This window comes from Sorex fumeus, unplaced genomic scaffold, assembly GCF_029834395.1.
Source record: "Sorex fumeus unplaced genomic scaffold, SorFum_2.1 ptg000054l, whole genome shotgun sequence".
NCBI classification, from domain to species: Eukaryota; Metazoa; Chordata; class Mammalia; order Eulipotyphla; family Soricidae; genus Sorex; species Sorex fumeus.
In genome coordinates, this window is record NW_026606111.1 from 3,478,259 (window position 1) to 3,499,359 (window position 21,101).

Consider the following 21,101-nt stretch of genomic DNA (forward strand, 5'->3'; position numbering starts at 1 on the left):
AAACAAAAATGTTCTTGGGCCAGGGAGATAGCTTGATGGGCTGGAGCAGACAAATGATTTGCATGCGATAGGCCCAGGTCAGTTCCTGGAGCACACAGTCCCCTGGGCAGCACTGAGTAGGAGTTGCTTCCCTCCACCTAGCACTGTTGGATGTGGCCCCCCAAACCAAGAGGTGGGACAGGACAGAGAGATGTGCTCTGAAAGGGTGACTCATGACTGTGAGGCGACCTTCAATAACCAGTCTTGCTAGCTTGACCTATAGTCCAGTGAGGTAAGGAAGAATTTCAGTTGCAGAAGAAATGGAAAAATGTTACCTAATTTGTATTAGAAACTATGATTCAAGGATACAGGTGGTAAGTAAGATGAAGCAGTGCACAGGTGAGGTCTGGGAATTCCCCTGTGCTCCTGCAGGAGCATCGGACCCAGGAATCCAATGGGGGTCTGTGCACACAGAAAATCCCAGCCCTTGCTTCTGGGGTCTTATGGGATGATCCTCAGTAGGATCTTCTCACCCGGATCCATTATGAACTATTTCCAGACTCTCCCTTCTCTGGAGAAGGGAGAAGGGCCCATGAAAATTCACAGCTCCCAGCATGGCTTGGGTATTGGGGTGACAGGTCTCCACCTGATCAGAACAGGAGATGCTCCTGGTTGGTGCTCATCCCACTTCTGGAGGATAACAAGTATGACAACAAGTACTTTCTCCTAGGAATTGACCGTGGTTTCAGGAGCCCTCTGCCAGGAGCTGGGAGCTGGCAGACTCTTTCTGTTCTGTTTCATCCCCAAACTGTGCAGATTTGGGCAGGGCTGAGGATTGGACAGCCAGGACTGGCAATGCTTGTGGTGGAATACGCTGGGTTTCTGGAAACTGGTGAAATGGGCCCGGGTTCCCCTGCTGCTGGAAAGGCGGTTGTGAAAAGCTCCAGCCCGGGCGGGCGTTGCTGGGAGAAATGGACGGTGGGTGGGGATGGGGTGGATGGCGGTGGGTGGGTCGGTGGGTGGTGTCTCAGCAGCGCCCTCTGCTGGTGGAGCTGCTCAGTAAAGCACGCCCCTGCGGACCACGTCCCGTCCCTCTGCAAGCTCCCAGGGGCAGCTTGTGTCTGTGTCCGCAGGCCCCTGGCCCGCGAGGGCGTCCGGTGCCCCCAGCTCAGATCCGAAGCATCGATGGCGAAGGCCTGGGGTTGTCTGTACCTGTGCCTGTGCACAGCGATGGTGCTGGTGTCGTTCCTGTCCGGCTTCCTGGTGGGTAAGTGCGCCCTTGTGGGGAAGGGGTGTTCCTGCCACCCACCAAAGTTCCGGCCTCTGAGCTCTGCTGGAAGGGCCTCTTAAGGGCAAGACTTCATGCCTGGGAACTTGCCTACTGTGTTGCAGGGGGTACCCCTGCACGGAGGGAGCCAGCCTAGCCTCCTGCAAAGCCCGGGAGAGGCAGCGGCCCTCCCCGGGATGGCCTTCGGGGGAGGGTCCCAAGAAGCACCACGCAGGGTCTCTGATACATTTCTGGAGATTTAGAACAGCTGGACGCCGGTGTGCATGTCCTGTTCTTCCACAGGCTGGTTTACTAAACCTCTTCAAACAGCCTCCTTGCTACACCATCACGACAGTGTCCGATGGAAACTGGTGTCTGAGATGAAAGCAGAAAACATCAAGTCCTTTCTTCGGTAAGCTGCTTTGCATATTTGAGTCAAATACTGTGTTTAAAACATTGTGGGTGAAAAGTGTATTAGGACGGGTTATATTCGTGTGGTCACTCTTCCAGTGAAATTAGAAGGCCACATTTATACTAGTTTAAAATAACCCTTTAGGAGTAAAATGCTTTTGAGTGTCTCAGGAGTATGTCTTTCTTAACTTCACCTCAAGGAAAGCATTTGGTCTGTGTATGAAGAGAGACAGCAACTCCATGTAACTTTGTTTCACAGTTGAAAGTTATTCTTTGTTCCTCACTGCTTGGCTTTGTTGCCAAAGCAGAGCTCCGCTTGCTCAAAATACCATAAAAAAGCTCATTCAGGTTTAAACGGATTTATTATTAACATCCTGAGAAGATGCTGAGCTTGTCCCAGAAAATCGTCTTTCTCTCAGATTGGGGTTTCAAGCTTATTTGGGGCAGGTGGGAAAAGTAAGTCAGAGTGAAAAGTGAAGGTAGGTGGTGGGAAGGTGTAATGGTCGTGGGACTAGTGTTCAAATACTAAATGTAATCAAATATTGTGAACAACTTTATAAAAAAAAAGTGATGGCAGGCATGGGAGAGAAAGGTGCAGACTAATCCTCCAGCTGGTCTCATCTGAGGGAAGAATCAGTGGGAGAGGTGGGGATTGGATCTGCCTGTCACAAGCTGAGATAACAGGAGCCAGATGTTTGCCTGGGGCCTATAGGCTTTGGCCTGTGCTTGCTCCTTTTATCTCACTCCGATTTGGCAATAAACACAGTGCCTGAGAAGAATCCTTGGGGTCTGGAGACAGGGCAAAGGGTACTGGGAGAGGTTCTAGAAAGAAGAGATACAAGAACAAGACAGTCTGATGCTCTAATGCCTGCAGGTTCACATGAGTCTGACTGCTTTTTTACCTCATATTTGTTTAGAAAGGGTCTGATCCTCAACTCTGATTTGGAGAAAAGGGTATTAAAATTTCAAATTCTGTCTGTCACAATCTAAACCTTTATTCATTGTTTAAAATGAGAAGAACACAAATAAAGGGCCCAAGTGATAGTACAGGGGTGAAGTACATGTGCCTTGCATGTAGTCAGCCTAGGCTCAAATCCTAGCACCACATGGACCCCAGAACATTAGAGCATTGCAGGATGTAGTCCTGAAAGCCCCCAAGCAATGCCAAGGCGGTCCTGCAGTCCTCACACCCCAGGGCCAGGGCAGCACCCCAGGGCTAGAGAGCACCCCAAGACCGGAGCAACACTGCTTGCTGAGAATCAATGGAACTGCCCTGGGATCTCCTGGGTACTATTTGGGAGGCCAAAATATTAAATAAATAAATAAAACATACCACAAATAGGACATAACAAAAACTGAAGGCTAAGGGTAAATGCCACCAGCTTTCAGATCTGACTCAGACTCAGACTGACTTTCAGGTTAGTTATTTTGCACTCTGTGAAGGTTAGGATCTTGGTGTTTATTTCTGTGTTCAGACTGTTCCAAGGGAGCATCATGAGAAAGACACTGCACCCACTGACATAATCTTGTGAGCTCTCTTAAGCAGGTTGGAATGTGAATGTGATTTCTTCCATTTCTTTACTTTTTCTTTCTTTCTTTCTTTTTTTTTTTGGAGGTGGGGGAATCAAATGCTGTCAAAAGACCAATGGTTTCTTCCAGGAATGTAAGATTGTTTTTCCCATTAATTCTGTAAACTTGCTTTTCTACTGAGCCACCCTATTAGCCATATACACATCAATGGTTTTATGTTCCTAAGATAGAACTATCATATATATATATATATATACATATATAATTTTTCTTTTCAGGTCATACCCGGCGATGCTCAGGGGTTACTCCTGGCTCTGCACTCAGGAATTACTCCTGGCAGTGCTTGGGGGACCATATGGGATGCTGGGAATTGAATCCGGGCTGGCTGTGTGCAAGGCAAATGTCCTGGCCGCTGTGCTATCTCTCCAGCCCCAGTATTCCTTTTTCTTTGAAGCTGATGTATTCTGGCTGTCCAGAGGCTCTACTGATGGGGTGGGTGGCAAACTGTTTCCAGAGAGAGAGAGAGAGAGAGAGAGAGAGAGAGAGAGAGGGAGGGAGGGAGGGAGGAAGAGAAAGGTGCTGAGAAGTACACACTGGTGAAGAAATAGGTGCTGGGACATTGTGTGACTGAAACCCAATCATGAACAACTTTGTAACTGTGTATCTCGGGGTCATTCAGTTAAAAAAAAAAAATAAAAAGTAAAAAAAAATATAGTCTGACCAACTGTTCTTCGGAAAATAGTCAGTTTTCAAAACATCCTGTTTGCTGATGAGCCCCCTGGAGGAGCCTTGGCACAGAAGCACCTTTTTCCAAGTTTGTTTACCATGAAATGTGTTCTTTTCTGGGAGCATATGATTTTACAATTGCAGTTATACACAAACAGTTTAAAATTGGCTTTACCAGTATTGGAATAGCCACTCAATGTTTATAAGAGCTTGGCTTTTTAAAAATTTTCTTTGATGTAGAAATAAAAATGATTTCCTAAAGGGCCACTAAGACATCTGGAATGGTTCATAGGCACAATCCTTGAACATGTCTTTAACTCCCACTTCTATTTCATTTTTATTTTAGCTCTTTTACAAAACTCCCTCATCTGGCAGGAACAGAAGAAAATTTGCTGCTTGCCAAAAAAATACAGACAGAGTGGAAGAAATTTGGGCTGGATTCAGCGAAGTTGGTTCATTACGATGTTCTTCTCTCTTTCCCGAATGAGACAAAACCCAACTATGTATCAATCCTGGATGAACATGGAGTGGAGGTGATGTGGGTGCCTTTCATCTTAGAATCTCACATGGTTGCATGAATTGGAATTTAGGGTCAAGTGAAAATAGAATTTGAGTTAATACTACAATGGGACTCCTATTTTGGGCAAGTTACAAATATTTCAGAGCCTACTCTGTATTAGGCACAGTGCTAGGTCCTCATATAGTAATGAAGATGAGGACAGGATATCTTTACTAACTTAGGGAAGACAGACATTGAAACTGTCACTTCCAATCAATATGGAAGCATAATGGAGAGTATGATTAGGGTTATTGATCTATACAGAAGAGACTCACTCCATCCAGGCCAAGAGTTCAGGAAGTCTTCCTGATAGATTTATGTGTTAATCATGAAATATCTTAAGAATTTGTCATAAAAATTCAAGGCAATAGATTCTAGACAGAAGAAAAATAATATCAAGAAAGACCTGGAGACACGTACAAGCTTAGTATTATTTGGAGAACATAATGATTTTCTGCATCTTAAGAGTGTCAAATGCGGGGCTGGAGCAATAGCACAGTGGGTAGGGCATTTGCCTTGCACGCGGCCAACCCGGGTTCAATTCCCAGCATCCCATATGGTCCCCTGAGCACCACTAGGAGTAATTCCTGAGTGCAGAGCCAGGAGTAACCCCTGTGCATTCCGGGTGTGACCCAAAAAGCAAAAAAAAAAAAAAAAAAAAAAAAAAAAAGAGTGTCAAATGCAAAGTGAGTGCTGATATTAAAGAATATACAGGGCATGGTGAAGACTCAATGATCTGGAAAACATGCATATAGGAGGCCTAAATTTGATCCCTGGTACCATAAGGGAAGTACCCCAAGCAGGAAATAGCCCCTGAGTACCAATGGGTGTGGCCCCAAAACAAACTGAAACGATAAACATTATAAATGTTTGGGGTACAGATCATAGAAAGGCTTTGCTACTATCCCAAGGCATTTAGAATTCAACTTTAGTCAATTGAAACCATCGGAAGGATGAGACCAAAAGGCATTTCAGATGGTCTGCAGGTCAGACAGACTGTGAATGGGACTAATGCTGGTTTCCAAGTCAGAGATTGTAAGGCTGTTAATTCAGCTGTTAGCTTAAAGAGGAAAAGGGGTGGATTTTTAAACAGCAGTAAGGAGGCAGTGTGAGAAGTGAGTGATTGGCTGGGCTGTGGGGCCATTGCGGGCGGGGGAGGAGGTGAGTATTCAAGGTGACTCCTGGTACCTACTGTTGGGGGGGTCACCTAAGGGTGTGTTGGAACAGGAGGGAAGGCAGAACCAGCAGCATGCCTAGAGGGAAGCAAAACAGCTCCACTAGACTATGTTTGTTTTGTTTTTAGCCTTGAATGAAATTTTATTTAAGCACTGTGACTTGCAAAGTTGTTCACAGTGCAGTTGTTTCAGGTATTCAACACCAGTCACACCACCAATGTGACCATTCCTCCATCATTGCCTCTAGTTTCCCTCCACCCTCTAAGCCTGCTCCCTTAGCAGGCACAAAATAATTTATATTGCTTGTTACTAGCTTATATCGTGTATTGGTATTGCTAAAGTCATGGCCTGAGGATTTACTGAGCTGTAAGGTAGTTGTACCTTCTGTGTAATTGTTTTCACTCACTGAGCTTCCTGGGCTTCAACTCAATTTTCCCATCTTAATTTTCTTGTTTCTCCTGAGCTATCAGCTCTGTGAAGTTTGGAGACCTTGCACAGCTGCATACACAGTGACAAGCTTCAGGGATTTTGGAGTTGGGACGATCAACGGCAGTGTCTCTGGCCTCTCTCCGAGATCAGTCCTGAAACTAGCATGCTCTTTGGCAGCAGTGAGAGCTAGATGTGGGTGACTGAAGAACTGGGCCTTTGGCAGGGAGGGGACTGATCTGTCCCCATCCCACGAAGATTACAGAGATACGAGGACTGCTGTGTTTGGATGTCTAAATTGAACTTTCCATTAGGCGCTCACAATACTGTCTGGGAAGCTTGTTGACTGTTGGTTAGATTTGAAGGGTCAAAGATCTGTTGAAGAAAGGGAGCACAGAGTGGAGTGAGCAGTGGACTGGGAATAAAATATGAGGAACCATTGCTTAAATGCTGACGAAGGACAGGCAGCTTCTAGAAAACTAAAAGGGAGATGAGGACTGTGCCGTCTTCCAGACTGTGTGTTTGTACTTCATAAGGGCCTAGTTACCAAGACTGCTTTTAGAGATGACTCCACTTTTTCAAAGATGCAGGAATCTCCTGATTGTTGTTGCCAGTAAACTTCATCCAGATACAACAGGTTCATTATAGAACCTGTATTCGAGATTCTTTTTCTAGGGTTTATAGTTATGGGAAAATGCATTATTTTAAAATAAATATCTGTGAAATTTCTCTCCAACTTCATGTATTTCTATTCTTACTAGATTTTCAAAACATCATATCTTGAACTGCCACCAGATGGATATGAGAATGTTACAAATATTGCACCTCCATACAATGCCTTCTCAGCCCAGGGCATGCCAGAGGTAAAATTTGATTCTTTAGTCATTAAGTTTCAAAATGTTTATTTTATAAAACCATGGTAGAGGACAAAAACTGAGGCAGTGAGGAGGAGGAGCCAGGATGATTGTGCTGTGTATCCTAAACAGTATCCCCCCCAAAAAATGTAAAAAATAAAGAGAAAAGAATAAATGGAAGTCAGAGCCTGGTGAAGTGAGTGCCTCTCCTGCATCACAGAAACTGCCAACACACCTTTCATTTGGGTTGGCAGTGGCTCTTGCATGCTTTTCTCTTTCTTCCACAGTCTGATTTATTACAGGTGTGCAGAAGAAGTTTATAGATTACACCACAGAATTTTTTTTTTTTTTTTGCTACACCAGTGGTGCTCAGCACTTACTTGTGGATCTGCACTCAAGGATCACTCCTGACTGTGCTCGGGGAACCATATGGGGTAATGGGAATTGAACTTGGGTCTGCCACATGCAAGACAAATGCCTTACCCACTGTACTATTGCTCCAACCCCAATCACAGAAACTCTTAAATTATTACCATGGTGGAGAGTTAAGAACATAATTGGGGTTTAAAGAATGATTTTAGGGCCTGGAGAGATAGTATTTGAGTTAAGGCACATGGCCCACCTGGTTTGTATTTGGCACTGCATTTGGTCCCCTGAGCACTGCCAGTAGTAGTGATCTCTGAGCACAGAGTCAGGAGTAAGCCCTACATGTGGTCCCAAATAAAATGGAACAGCAACGAAGAACCCCCTGGTTTTATTTATTCTATTTATTCTATTTCCTGTGGCCCAGACTACGCTGATGATTTATTTATTCAAAACGAAAAACCCTGCTTAAAATGTTTTCTATGTTTTTTTCTCACTTTTTATGATTTTGAAGTGACTTTTTAGAACACTTATTGAACTAGCTTTGATTTGTTTATTCAGCTCTAACCAGGAGAGAGAACTTTGATGATGTAAATGATCGTATATAATTTTCAGTTTTGTCTTTAGTCACAACAGAATTGTGTTTATTTTTTCCTTTCTATTCAGGGAGATCTCATATATGTGAACTACGCTCGTACTGAAGATTTTTTCAAACTAGAAAGAGAATTGAGCATCAATTGCACTGGAAAGATAGTTATTGCAAGATATGGGAAAATCTTCAGAGGAAATAAAGTATTGTACTATTTGTACTATTTGCTCTTCTAGAAAAAGAAGATAGGCTTAGTACTAAAGATAGTTATTGCAAGATATGGGAAAATCTTCAGAGGAAATAAAGTATTGTACTATTTGTACTATTTGCTCTTCTAGAAAAAGAAGATAGGCTTAGTACTACGAATTTTGGTATCCATTTTTCTGAAAGTGCTTTAAATATTTGTATACAATGTGGGGATATATGCCCATACATTTTGTGGCATATAGATGCACATCTTGTCTATAAATATGTTCTGTACATATATATATATTATATGATACATATAGGCATATCTTGTGGGTACATACAAAAGCACATATGTATAGGCATATATTATATTGCATATATAATCTTGTGTGTTTGCACACATCTTGTGTCTATAGGTACATTATATGTATACATCTAGTCTGTATATATATATTATGTGGTATATGAGCACTTTTATATATGTGCATTATTTTGCGATATTTATCCAAATATCTTGTATTAGATATATTTTGTGACCTAGGTAGAATTTATGATTGATTTTATTACAAAATTCATATTTGCTTTGAATTTAATTAATTTATTTTTTGCTACTGAGGGAACATTCTTGGTAGAGGATCATATGGGGGTGCCAGGGATTGAACCCTAGTTGGCTGTGTGTAAGACAAACACACTGCCAGCTATACTATGCTCCAGCCCCATGCTATTTGTCTTAAAGACATTTGTATATACTAAAATATGAGAAGTTCCTTTGATACCCCACTTCATTGCCTAGAGATGTCAAATTTTTTAAAATTTTTATTATTTTTTTAATGTAGGAGTATTGCTATTTATTTAGCCATTGATTAGGCTGATTGAATTGGGCATGAACTCCACTTTGCTTTTATCTTTTTCTTTTTTTATAATTTTATTTATTGAATCACCATGAGAGCAGTTGCAAAGCTTTCAGGTTTAAGTTTCGGTCATACAATGAAACACCTGTCCCTTCACCAGTGCCCATTTTCCACCACCAAAAACCCCAGTATATCCCCTATCCTACACCCTTCCCCTACCTGTGGGGCAGATGATTTCCACATTACTCTCTCTCTACTTTGATTACATTCAATATTTCGACATGAGACCCACCATTATTATTTGAGATTTTTACCCCAACATTCATATCTGCCTAAAAGGCAACAGTAGACAATTTGTTTTCTATTTCTGGTTATGAATAACATATGATGTCGTATGGCCACAGTAGTGGCTGTGCGATTTTGGAAATCTGAAATTTTAACAATTAAATCTGGAGGGATTTTTGCCAAAACCTGTTGGGTTCTGAGATTTGTTCCTCAGTCTCTGGGATCATGGCCATTAAGCAGGTTGATCAGGAGCCAGAGAGGTGTTCGTGGGTGGTGACTTGGGGTCTCGTTGGGGTGGGGAGGAAAGGGCCGGGTCTACCCCCATCCTGTGAGACCCCACGTGTCTCATCACTGCGTTCCAAACCTGACTGTTCAATGGCCTCTGGAAGGTGGCGGCCACTGAGCCGCCAAGGGGGCGTAGGCAGAGGGACAATACCCTTTCCCCTCTGGGGTGGTCCGGCACCAGGTAATCCTTTGCGGGGACCGAACGCATCTCTGCCGAAGCTGCTGGGTTTCGAGATTTGTCTCTGAGTCTCTGGGATCATGGCCATTAAGCAGTTCGATCAGGAACAAGAGAGGCCTTGCCTCCAGTTATATAGCTGAGCTGGAGGTGGCTTGTGGGTGTGTCTCCCACATATGGAACTTTTGGCCATTTACTTTCTTGGTAAACTTTGCCCCAAGTTGTTGGGGTCTGGCCAAAGGCACAGCAGGAATTTTGGGGTATTTGAAAGTCTGAAGGCGCCATCAGGCTGTTGATGTACTTGCCTCACAGGTATAGAGTGACCGGCTGGCGGCACCATGTCCAATTTTAAAAGTTCTCTTCAGACCTAATTCTGTCAACGGTAGATAAAATAGATCTATATTCATTTATTGTCCATATTTATTTATTTATTTATTTTTCTTTTTTGGGTCATACCCAGCGATGCACAGGGGTTACTCCTGGCTCTGCACTCAGGAGTTACTCCTGGTGGTACTCAGGGGACCATATGGGATGTTGGGAATTGAACCTGGGTCAGCTGCGTGCAAGGCAAACGCCCTACCCACTGTGCTATCTCTCCAGCCCCCCAATATTTATTTTTAAGACACTTTTGTGGCACCTAACTGTCATGCAGCGCTGACTCCTTGGTGCTCCTCCAGGCAGCAGGGGAAGCACTATGAAGTGGTGAAGAGGACAGCGCTCTCAGTCTACACAGCTTTGATCTAACCTGGTCCCTATTCCTCTTTGCTAGGAGTACCTTTCTATCCTCCCTGTGCCCATATTTTGTCATATCTAAAACTTGAATGGTAGTAACAGCTCTAATCCCATAGATCCTTAGTAAGACTCAGTGACTCTTTGAAAACACTTAGGATAGTGACTGGTACTTAATAATTTCTGTATAGTAGCTCATTAAGCAACTGCCTCATCATTTCAGGTGCCTATTCTATTTAATTGAATTTGTCACATTTTAGTTAGCCATGCCTCTGACAAAAGTTTGGGTTGTCATGAAATAATAAGTACCACCACTGTGAACATCTTTATTTATTTTTTTTCGGGGTGGGGGCACACCGACTTGTGCTCAGGGCTTACTCCTGGCTATGCACTCAGGGATGACTCCTGGTGGGCTCAGATGACTCTGTAGGGTGCTGGGGATCAAACCCAGGTCAGCCGCATGAAATGCAAATGCCCTACCTCCTGTACTATCACTCCAGCCCCGTGAGTGTGAACATTTTTGTGTCTATGTACTTAAACACTTGTGTGAAGAGAAAAATATTTTAAAGGTTTTTGTTTTTGGGCCATCCTGGTGAATCTCAGGGGCCACTCCTGACTCTGCATTCAGTAATTACTCCTGGTGGTGCTCAGGGGACCACATGGGATGCCAGGGGTCAAACTCAGTTCAGTTGTGTGTGAGGAACCTTCTGTCCTATCACTCCAGTCCGTTAAAAAGTATTTGTACCTGCTTGCTTTGCTCATAACTGACTCAGGTTCGATCTTCAGTTCCCCATATAGTCCCTGGAACATAGCCAGGAGTGTTCACAAGTGCAGAGCTAGTGGTAACCCCTTAGCACTGCCAGGTAGGCCCCCCTAAAACAAGAAAACAAAATCTCACACCAAAAACAAAACAGGTATTTTAAAATACTGATTTGGACCATATTATAAATATATAAAGCATTATATGTCAATGAATATATGTCAAAGAATATATGTCAATGTAGTACGAAAAATTGAATTTTGTAGTTTTAGAGATCATAGAACTACTTAACAGAGACAAAAACCTCAGAGCAGTAGAGAAGAAATGTATGTTCTGTGAGAGAAATTATATTGCGGCAAAGCAAACTGAATAAATAATGTGTGCTAAAAAGCAGAGCCTTCATTTCCTTTGCTCTGACTTGCTTTTCTTTTGGTGACTCTGTCAGTCATTTTCTATTTCACACGTGCATTGCACATTGCCTTTGCAGGTGAAAAATGCCATGTTAGCAGGGGCTACAGGCATCATCTTGTTCTCAGACCCAGCCGACTATTCTGCTCCTGAGGTACAGCCATATCCCAAAGGATGGAACCTTCCCGGCTCTGCAGCCCAGAGAGGGAATGTGCTCAACCTGAATGGTGCTGGGGACCCACTCACTCCAGGCTATCCAGCTAAAGGTAAAGGATGAGCTTCCACCCCCAACCTGTTTCGCAAAAATACTATTTTTCCTTTAGAGATAACAAGTCTCCACAGAATAACAAAAACTGTGTGTGCAGTTGTAGTATTTTGTGTGTGTGTGTGTGTGTATGTGTGTGTTTTGGGTCATACCCAGCAATGCTTAGGGGTTACTCCTGGCTCTGCAGTTAGGAATTACTCCTGGCTGTACTCGGAGGGACCATATGGGATGCCGGGATTGAACCCGGATTGGCCGCATGCAAGGCAAACGCCCTCCCCGCTGTACTATCACTTCAGCCCCAGTATTTTATATTATTAGTTCTAGAAATTAAAAAAAATTCTAGTATTTAAATTTTTCATGAGGTATAAACATGGGCATAGAAATTCAGGGAAGAGTAGAATTTTCTCATTTCATTTAACAGATGTGTCCAAAAATACATACTTTTTTCAAAAATTGAATCACTGTGAGGAACAGTTACAACGTTTTCATGTTTGAGTTTCAGTCAGACAATGATTGAACACCCATCCCAGTGCACATTTTCCACCCAGTTTTCCTCCCCATTTCACCCCTCCCCCTGCTTCTATGGTAGACAGTTTCCCCCATACTCTTTCTCTACTTTTGGGCATTATGGTTTGCAATACAGATACTGAGACGCTACCATGTTTGGTCCTTTATCTACTTTCAGCACACATCTTTTATTCTGAATGATCCCTCCAACCATCATTGACTCAGTGATCCCTTCTTTATTCCAGCAGCCTTCTTCCCCAGCTCATGAGGCAGGCTTCTGGTCCTTGTGTCTACTGTCTTTGGGTGTCAGACTCATATTATGGTTGTTTTTTTTCATATATATACATATTCTATAAATGAGTGCAGTCATTCTATGTCTGTCCTTCTCTCTCTCTCTCTCTCTCTCTCTCTCTCTCTCTTTCTCTCTCTCTCTCTCTTTTGACTTTTTGGGTCACACCGGGCAATGCTCAGGGGTTACCCCTGAGTCTGTACTCAGGAATTACTCTGGGCGGTGCTTGGGGGACAATATGAGATTCTGGGAATCAAACCCAGGTTGGCTCCATGCAAATCAAACGCCCTACCCGCTGTACTATTGTTTCAGCCCCAGTCCCTCTCTTTCTGACTCATTTCACTTAGCAAGATACTCTCCATGACCATCCACTTATAAGCAAATTTCATGACTTCATCTTTCCTAATAGCTGCATTGTATTTCACTGTGTAAATGTACCAAAGTTTCTTTAACCAGTCGTCTGTTCTCAGGCACTCGGGTTATTTCCAGATTCTGGCTATTGTGAACAGTACTGCAATGAACATACAAGTGCAGATGTCATTTCTACTGTGCTCTTTTGCACCCTTGGGATATATTCCCAGAAGTGGTATTGCTGGGTCATGTGAAAATTCAATTTCTAGTTTTTTAAAGAAATACTCTTATTGTTTTCCAAAAAGGATGGACCAGTCAGCATTCCCACTAACAATAAGAGTGTCCCTTTCTCCCCATATTTGCACCAGCACTGGTTGTTCTTGTTCTTTTGGATGTGTGCCAGTCTCTGTGGTGTGAGATGATATCTCATTATTGTTTTGATTTGCATCTCCCTGATGATTAGCAATGTAGAGCATTTTTTATGTGCCTTTTGGCATTTGTATTTCTTTTTTGAGGAAGCTTCTGTTCATTTCTTCTCCTCAGTTTTTGATGGGGTTGGAGGGTTTGTGTGTGTGTGTGTGTGTGTGTGTGTATGTGTGTGTGTGCGCAATTCTACTAATGTCTTGGAAATACATATTCTTTTATTTTTGTTTTTGGCCACAACCAGTGATGATCAGGATTTACTCCTGGCTCTGCACTCAGAAATCACTCCTGGCTGTGTTTGGAGGTCTATATGGGATGCTCTGGATTGAATTGAGTCAGCTTCGTGCAAAGCAAGCTCCCTACCCACTATACTATAGTTCTTTTTTTTGCTTTTTTTGGAGGGGTTCACACCCAGCAATGTTCAGGGGTTACTCGTGGTTCTGCGCTCAGGAATTACTCGTGGTGGTGCTTTGGGGACCATATGGGATGCCAGGGTGTATAATCTCCCAGGGCAGCCAGGGAAGCCCATGAAGGCTCTTCCCTCACTGCCCGTGTTCGGGGCACCTTGGGCCGCTTCCCCAGCCAGGGAAGTCCATGCCATGGGGCAGATGGAGGAGGAAACGAGGACCAAGCCAGTTGCTGATTAGTTGCTGTTTTTTCAATCTCTCGTCTCTCCCATCTCACACTCTTCCTTCCTATCCCTTCATTCCTAGATCCCAGATCCCCAGATTCTTTTTTTCTTTCTCTTTTTGGGTCACACCAGGTGATGCTCAGGGGTTACTCCTGGCTTTGCACTCAGGAATTACCCCTGGCAGTGCTCAGGGGATCATATGGGATGCTGGGAATTGAAACCAGGTTGGCTGCTTGCAAGGCAAACGCCCTACCCGCTGTGCTATCGCTCCAGCCCTCCAGATCCCCAGATTCTGACTCTCTCCACACACCTGTTCCAGTCTCTCTGAGCTCCCCATTCTATTCTCACACTGCCCCTCATTCCTGTCTTCTCCTATCTCTCTCACTCATCTCTCTGTGCTCCGTCTTGCTGCCTGCTCTCTCTCCCCACTCCTCCAACTCTCTCATTTCTCTCCCTCCCTCATTTATCTTCTCCCAGCACTGGGGGCAGATGGTTCACCCAGTCTGGTAGCAAAATCAACATAAGAAAGCCCTTCCTGATGGCCCATTAGGCTCAAGGGCAGAAACACCACATAGGGGTGTTCCTCTTCTCCTTAGTCCAATAACTTAATTAACATCTTAATTCTACTTCTTAATATTATTTTGTATGGACACAGTAAGAGATACATTGAGCTAGTAAGGTGGTTCTCCTGGGGACATCTTACTGTAGATCTCAGACTACAGTGCTCAGATAAATCTTTCCTAACCCTTGGGGCTGGAGCAGTAGTACAGTGGGTAGGGTGTTTGCCTTGCTGGAAGCTGACCCTGTTTCGATTCCCAGCATCCCTTATGGTCCCCTGAGCACTGCCTGGAGTAATTCCTGAGTGCAGAGTCAGAAATAACCCCTGAGCATCACAGGGTATGATGCAAAAAAAAAAAATCTTTCCTAACCCTAGCAGGATTCGAATCTAGCTATTGTTTTTTGGATCATGACAGCATTTGTCCATGACCATGCTCTCACCTTATAGTTAAGCATTATGGCACTTTGGCCAGGCCCATTTAGATGCCAGGGTAGCACATAGCTCACTGCTTGCCCTGGGTCTATCCAGTCCCTCGTCGGGACCCTGCTTTTGGGGTGCTAGGAAGTAAGGGCAACTGACGTTTAAAGCAGGAGGTAAATATCATTCAGAGTCATTAACTCCCAAGTTACAAAAGCGTAGCATTAACTGTCTTCTTGTGTTCATAAAAAAAAGGACATTGCTCTGAATTAACTATACAAAGGATTTAAGGAGAAGAGAAAAACAATATTTACAAGTTAGCAGAGCACAAAGAAAGAAGTTACAAATAAACACAGAGGAATGGGGGCACTGTGATGAGAGTAACCCAATAAACCTAAGCTCCCTGTGGCAAGGCAGAAAAGACAAACCAATGTTATCCTACACCGGGGTTTGAATCTGGATTGGCTGCATGCAAGGCAAACACCCTACCCACTGTACTATCGCTCTGGCCCCAGTACTGTCATTCTTGTCCCAGAAGTACATATTCTCATTACTGAAGGAACCTACTTTTGTAGAACTAGAACTTAGTCTTCCTGACTTTCCCAATGATTTTGTTCTTCTCCAGGCCATACATATTCTAAAATATGTGATTGTTGGGGCTGGAACAATGGCACAACAGGTAGGGTGTTTGCCTTGCATGCAACGGACCCAGGTTCGATTCCCAGCATCCCATGTGGTACCCCGAGCACTGCCAGGAGTAATTCCTGAGTGCATGAGCCAGGATTAACCCTGTGCATTGCCAGGTGTGACCCAAAAAGAAAAAATAAATAAATAAATAAATAAATAAATAAAATATGTGATTGTAATGTGTTTGGTGTCAGAATCATTTATTTGAGATTCATTCACTCTGATGTCTGCAATTACCTAGTTCATTTTTTTAATACTGAATAGTATTCCATTAAATAAGTATGCTATATTTTGTTGGTTAATGTACTTCTTGATGGACATTTGGATTGTTTTCATTTTGAAGGCCCTTACACATAAAACTGCCTCTAACAGTTTTAGTCTAGTCTTTATATGCTTTCTTATTTTTCTCTTATTTTTCTATATAAAACTAGAATGGCTGGAAAATGTATTTGATGTATTACAAGAGAACTTCAAATAATTTTCTAAAGCTTTCTAATATTTATTTATTTATTTTATTTGTCACACCCTGTAGTACTTAGGGCTTACTCTTGACTGTTCTTAGATCACTCTTGTGGGACTTGGGGGACCATATAGAGTGCTGGGGAATCAAACCTCGGTTGCTGCATGCAAGGCAAACAAACTTCCGCCCTGCTGTAATGTTGCTCTGACTCCTTCTGTACTGTTTTATGTTCTGGGAGAGATAGGAGTATTCCCTTTGCTGATTGTTGCTTATACTTTGTGTGCCTGTCCTTTTAAGTTTTTTATTCCAATAGACTTGTAAGTCTTTCAAGTTACAATTTCTTTTCAAGGTTTTTGTGGCTATTCTACGTCCGTTTGATGTGAATTTTAGAAGCACCTTATCATTCCCTACTATTGATGTCAGTGGGCTCCATGGGTGACTTATGTGAAGTGGGGAGGAGAAAGACAGTCACTTTCTCCCCATCTGCCTCTGCCACCTGGGACCCAGGGTTACTGGATTCTTGTCTCACCTCTCAGAAAGGAATTTCAGGAGTAGACAAGCAGTGAAATTACACAATTTTTATTTGGAGGGGTTGAAGGGAAGGATGGAGATAAAGTGGGAGGAAGTGGAGAGTAATGCGCTCAAGAGAGAACCCAGCTTCTCCAAGGGTGGAGAGAGCCCCTTCACACATTCCAGCATTAGACTTGAAAACATGAAAGTACACATCTCAAGAGGGGAATTGCAGGTGACAGATGTGCTCAGGTACCACATGTGCTCGGCCACATGGGCATAGGCAGCACATGGGCTCAGGCAGCATATGCATGTGCTTCCTTTGTTCAAGATGGCCTTTATAGGGTTCTCCAACCTGCACCCATGTGAAGCTTCTACCTAGGTCAAAGTCCATTGCTAGGGAGGTTACCAAGGGGGTTGGGAGTGGTAAGGGGTTTTCTTTGAAATTCCTTTCCTGACTTTTGTTTCTTCAGGAGCTTCTGTTGGAGGGGGTTGGTCCAGACTCCTCAGGGTCAGCTACAGACTGGCACCAGTTCTCAATGAGGTCAGGGCTAGTACTTCCCAGGAGATTAACTGCCACTGCCTTGGGAAGGGCCTTCCCTATCTGCCTGCCTGCATCAACCTTACAATTAAGTACTCTCAGTGTTTCACAGAACATACCGTGTAGATCTTTCCCACACTTATCTATAAGCCTTTCATAGTCTTAAAATGTAATTTCCCATTTCTTAATTGCAGGCCACTATAAGTAATATGTTGTTTTTGTTTTTGTTTTTTGGGTCACACCTGGTGATTCTCAGGGGGACGATATGGGATGCTGGTAAGCCTAAGCACCCTCCCTGCACTATCGCTCTGGCCTTACTAGTTATTGACTTTGTGAAAATTTTTGAATTTTTGTTTTCAGGTCACACTTGGTTGGGATTCTCAGGGCCTACTCCTACCTCTATGCTTAGGGATCAATCCTGCTGGGCTTGGGGGATCATCTGGGGTACCGGGAATTGAATCTAGGTCCTCAGTGTGCAAGGCAGACACCATACCCACTGTACATCGCTCCGGCCCAAACTTTTTTTAAATTTTAAATTTTGAATATAATTTTAAATATTGCAAATGTACAATAGTAATAAAAGAAACTTCTTTATAACCTCTTGCTCAGATACACACATTTCATGTCATGCATTTGTCTTTTGCAGAGTACACCTTTCGACTTGATGTAGAAGAAGGAGTGGGGATCCCACAAATCCCTGTACATCCCATTGGATATAATGATGCAGAAATATTATTACGGTATAATTTTCCCATTGTTTATGAATTAAGATTTCTGTACTGTGTCATTTTCTAAATTAGTTTATCTAAAGTGTAAATAATTTAGTTATATTAAATTTAAAGTCTTCAGGGACAGGAGAGATAGTATAGATAGTACTTCCAGGGTGTGACTCCAAAACAAAAACAACAATATATTAAAGTCTTTAATATATTGTATTAAAGTCTTTAATATAATGGGAAATTACATTTCAAGACTATGAAAGGCTTATAGATAAGTTTAACCATGTTACCTAAACTATAATAAATTTTTAAAAGTAAAGTCTTTTTTTTTTTTTTTTGGGAGGGGGGTCACACCCGGTGATGCACAGGGGATACTCCTGGCTCTGCACTCAGGAATTACTCCTGACAGTGCTCCGGGAACCATATGAGATTTTTCTTTTTCTTTTGGGGATAGAACCCGGGTCGACCGCGTGCAAGGCAATGCCGTACCCACTGTGCTATCTCTCCAGTCCCAAAAAGTAAAGTCTTGTATAAAAATAGATCTTGGAAGAAGAAATAGTAAGAAGAGTTCATTGACAAAGAAATAATAAGAAAAGATTATTTTGTTTAGTACAAGTGAAGGTTCAATAGAAAATTATGACCAAAGATACAAATACTGATTTTTGGAGTTGGGGCTTTCTTAAATATTTCATGTCTTATTGGGTCAGTGCTGTGATTCAGTGGGAGAGCACTTCCCCTGGAGTGTGGTCCCAGGCCTGTGGCTCAGGTGAGAGTACTTCCCCAGTATTGTGGGCCTGGAGCTGTGACTTAGCAGGAGAGCACTTCCCCTGGAGCACTTCCCCTTTGAAAAAGAATGTAAATAGGTAATTACATAATCTCCAGGTGGCTAGGAAAGCCCTGGGGGCTCTTCCTCTTGCTGCCTGCGGTAGGTAGTCTCAGGCCGCTTCTTCCACCCAGGATGGCCAATGTCATGGGCAGATGAAGGAGGAAGCGAGGCCTCCAGGCTGGTTGATGATCAGTTGCCATTTATTCCATTCTCCCCACACGGCTGTTCCAGTCTCACTAAGCTCCCGATTCTAGTCTCACAGTGCCCCTTATTGTCTCCGCCTGTCTCTCCCGCTCATCTTGCAAATGCCCTCTACTTGCTTCCCTGGTCTCTTTAGTCTCTCTCCAATTAACAACCCCCCCCCCCCACCTTTGGTGGTAGCACAATCAGCATATCAAAGCCCTTCCTGATCTCAGATCAAGGCTCAAGGACAGAAATACCACCTAGGGGTTTTTCTCCTTTCCTTTTAGTCCAATAACTTAATTAACATCTTAATTAACATCTTAATTCTACTTCTTAATATTTGTTATTTTGTATAGACACAGTAAGAGATACATTGAGCTTGTATGGTGGTTCTCCTGGGGACATCTCACTATAGATCTCTGACTACAGTACTCGGGCCAGATTAATTTTTCCTAACCCTAGCAGGGTCTGAATCTAGTTATTACTTTTTTGGATCATGACAGAATTTGTCCATGACAGTGCTCTTAACTTATAGTTAAGTATTATGGCGCTTGACCTGGCCCATTTCAATGCCAGGGTAGCTCATAGCTTGCCTTCAGTCCATCCAGTCCCTCATTGGGACCCTGCTTTTGGGGTGCTAGGAACTAAGGACAACTGAGGCTTAAGTCGAGAGAACAGATGCCCAGGAGTGAATATCATTCGGAGTCAATTAACTCCCAGGTTACAAAAGCATAGCATTAACTGTCTTCCTGGGTCTATACAAAAAGAATATTGCTCTGAATTAACTTTACAAAGGATTTAAGGAGAAAAGAAAAACAGTATTTACAAGTTAACAGGTCTGTTTAGGAGATAAAGGTAATTGACCAGTTGGGGAAATACAGCACAAAGAAAGAGATTACAAGTAAACACAGATGGGATGTGATGGGAGTAACCCAACAAACCTAAGCTCCCTGTGGAAAGGCAGAAAGGACAAACCAATATTATCATATAGGTAATCTGATAATGGCCATCACTTATTAGATGTGTAAACTTGGACTGATTGCTTAATTTTTTTCCGAGTTAGTTTCTTTCCCTATAAACGAGGATAGAAATAGTTTCTTGTGTTATGAGAGATAGATGATGCCTTATAAAATATTTAATAATAGTAAAAAAAACTCTGCATGTTCTTTGTTTTATGTTTTTGGGCCACACCTAGCAATGCTCAGGGATTACTCCTGGCTCTGCACTCAGGAATCATTCCTGGTGGTGCTTAGGAGACCATGTGGGATGCTGGGGATACCAGGCAAATGCCCTCTGCACTGTACCATCACTCTAGCTCTCAATGCATATTCTTTAATGTCTCTTTGTTAAGCATTATAATTTCTTCTACTCAGTCTTTTCCTGTTATTTTTACTTGTCTTGCAGCCACATGGGTGGATCTCCCCCACCTGATGAGAGCTGGAAGGGAGGTTTGAATGTGGCCTATAACATTGGTCCTGGCTTCACAGGGCACGGTTTACTCAGGTAATTGTGCTTTACCTTCACAACCTGCTGAGATTGTATGTATATGGAAAAATAGGTCAAGGTGACTATTCTGCAAGGTATAATTTGCTTACTTTTCCAAGGTATAATTTGCTTACTTTTCTTCTCTTTTTTTTTTTTGTGGCTAAATATGCATCATTTTATATCACTTCAGAAGCACTCAGAATGATTGTTGTATTGAATTCTTGTAGTGGTGATCACATTTGTTTTATCAAGGGCCAAACATTATTTCCAAGCAACAAATTCAACAGTTTCAGTTCACTTGTTGCCTAAAGTTTTGAAACAGACTTTTAGGCAACTTTGGACATTCTCTACCTGTAACAAGTGGGTTTCCTTAAGGCAAGGAGGAAAGAAGAAGAGAAAAGTGGTCAGTTATAATGCACCACTTCTGTTAGAGGGGGTCAGTTGGGTTACTGTTTGTGAGCGTGTCACCAGGTAGTGTTCAGTGCGCTTAACCTGCTGAGGATTGTGATGAACACATGAGAGAAGTGGTATGGAGGGGAATGACGACAGGATTGTTCAATGGGCCTAACATCACAGAAGGGCATTTAAACATGATGAGTTGTTAGCTCAAACATCTTATTGGGACTTTCTAAGAGGATTTTGAAACGTAAGACCATGATTTCATTCAGATAAAAAAAAACAACCATG

The 21,101-nt window shown here is 42.9% G+C and overlaps 1 protein-coding gene across 2 annotated transcripts in view; it reads left to right on the top strand.

The window, feature by feature from the left end:
• Positions 1-21,101, top strand: part of NAALAD2 (N-acetylated alpha-linked acidic dipeptidase 2) — an 82,793-nt gene that overhangs the window by 3,454 nt on the left and 58,238 nt on the right. The window contains exons 2-9 of one of the 2 annotated variants that reach the window (XM_056125121.1): positions 1,113-1,246; positions 1,550-1,658; positions 4,260-4,446; positions 6,835-6,936; positions 7,957-8,082; positions 11,641-11,827; positions 17,848-17,941; positions 20,334-20,432. In XM_056125121.1, the coding sequence (XP_055981096.1) occupies positions 1,113-1,246; positions 1,550-1,658; positions 4,260-4,446; positions 6,835-6,936; positions 7,957-8,082; positions 11,641-11,827; positions 17,848-17,941; positions 20,334-20,432 (1,038 nt within the window). Of the gene's footprint in view, positions 1-1,112; positions 1,247-1,549; positions 1,659-4,259; positions 4,447-6,834; positions 6,937-7,956; positions 8,083-11,640; positions 11,828-17,847; positions 17,942-20,333; positions 20,433-21,101 lie in introns of those variants that run through there. The other variant, XM_056125120.1, reaches the window with a different exon arrangement.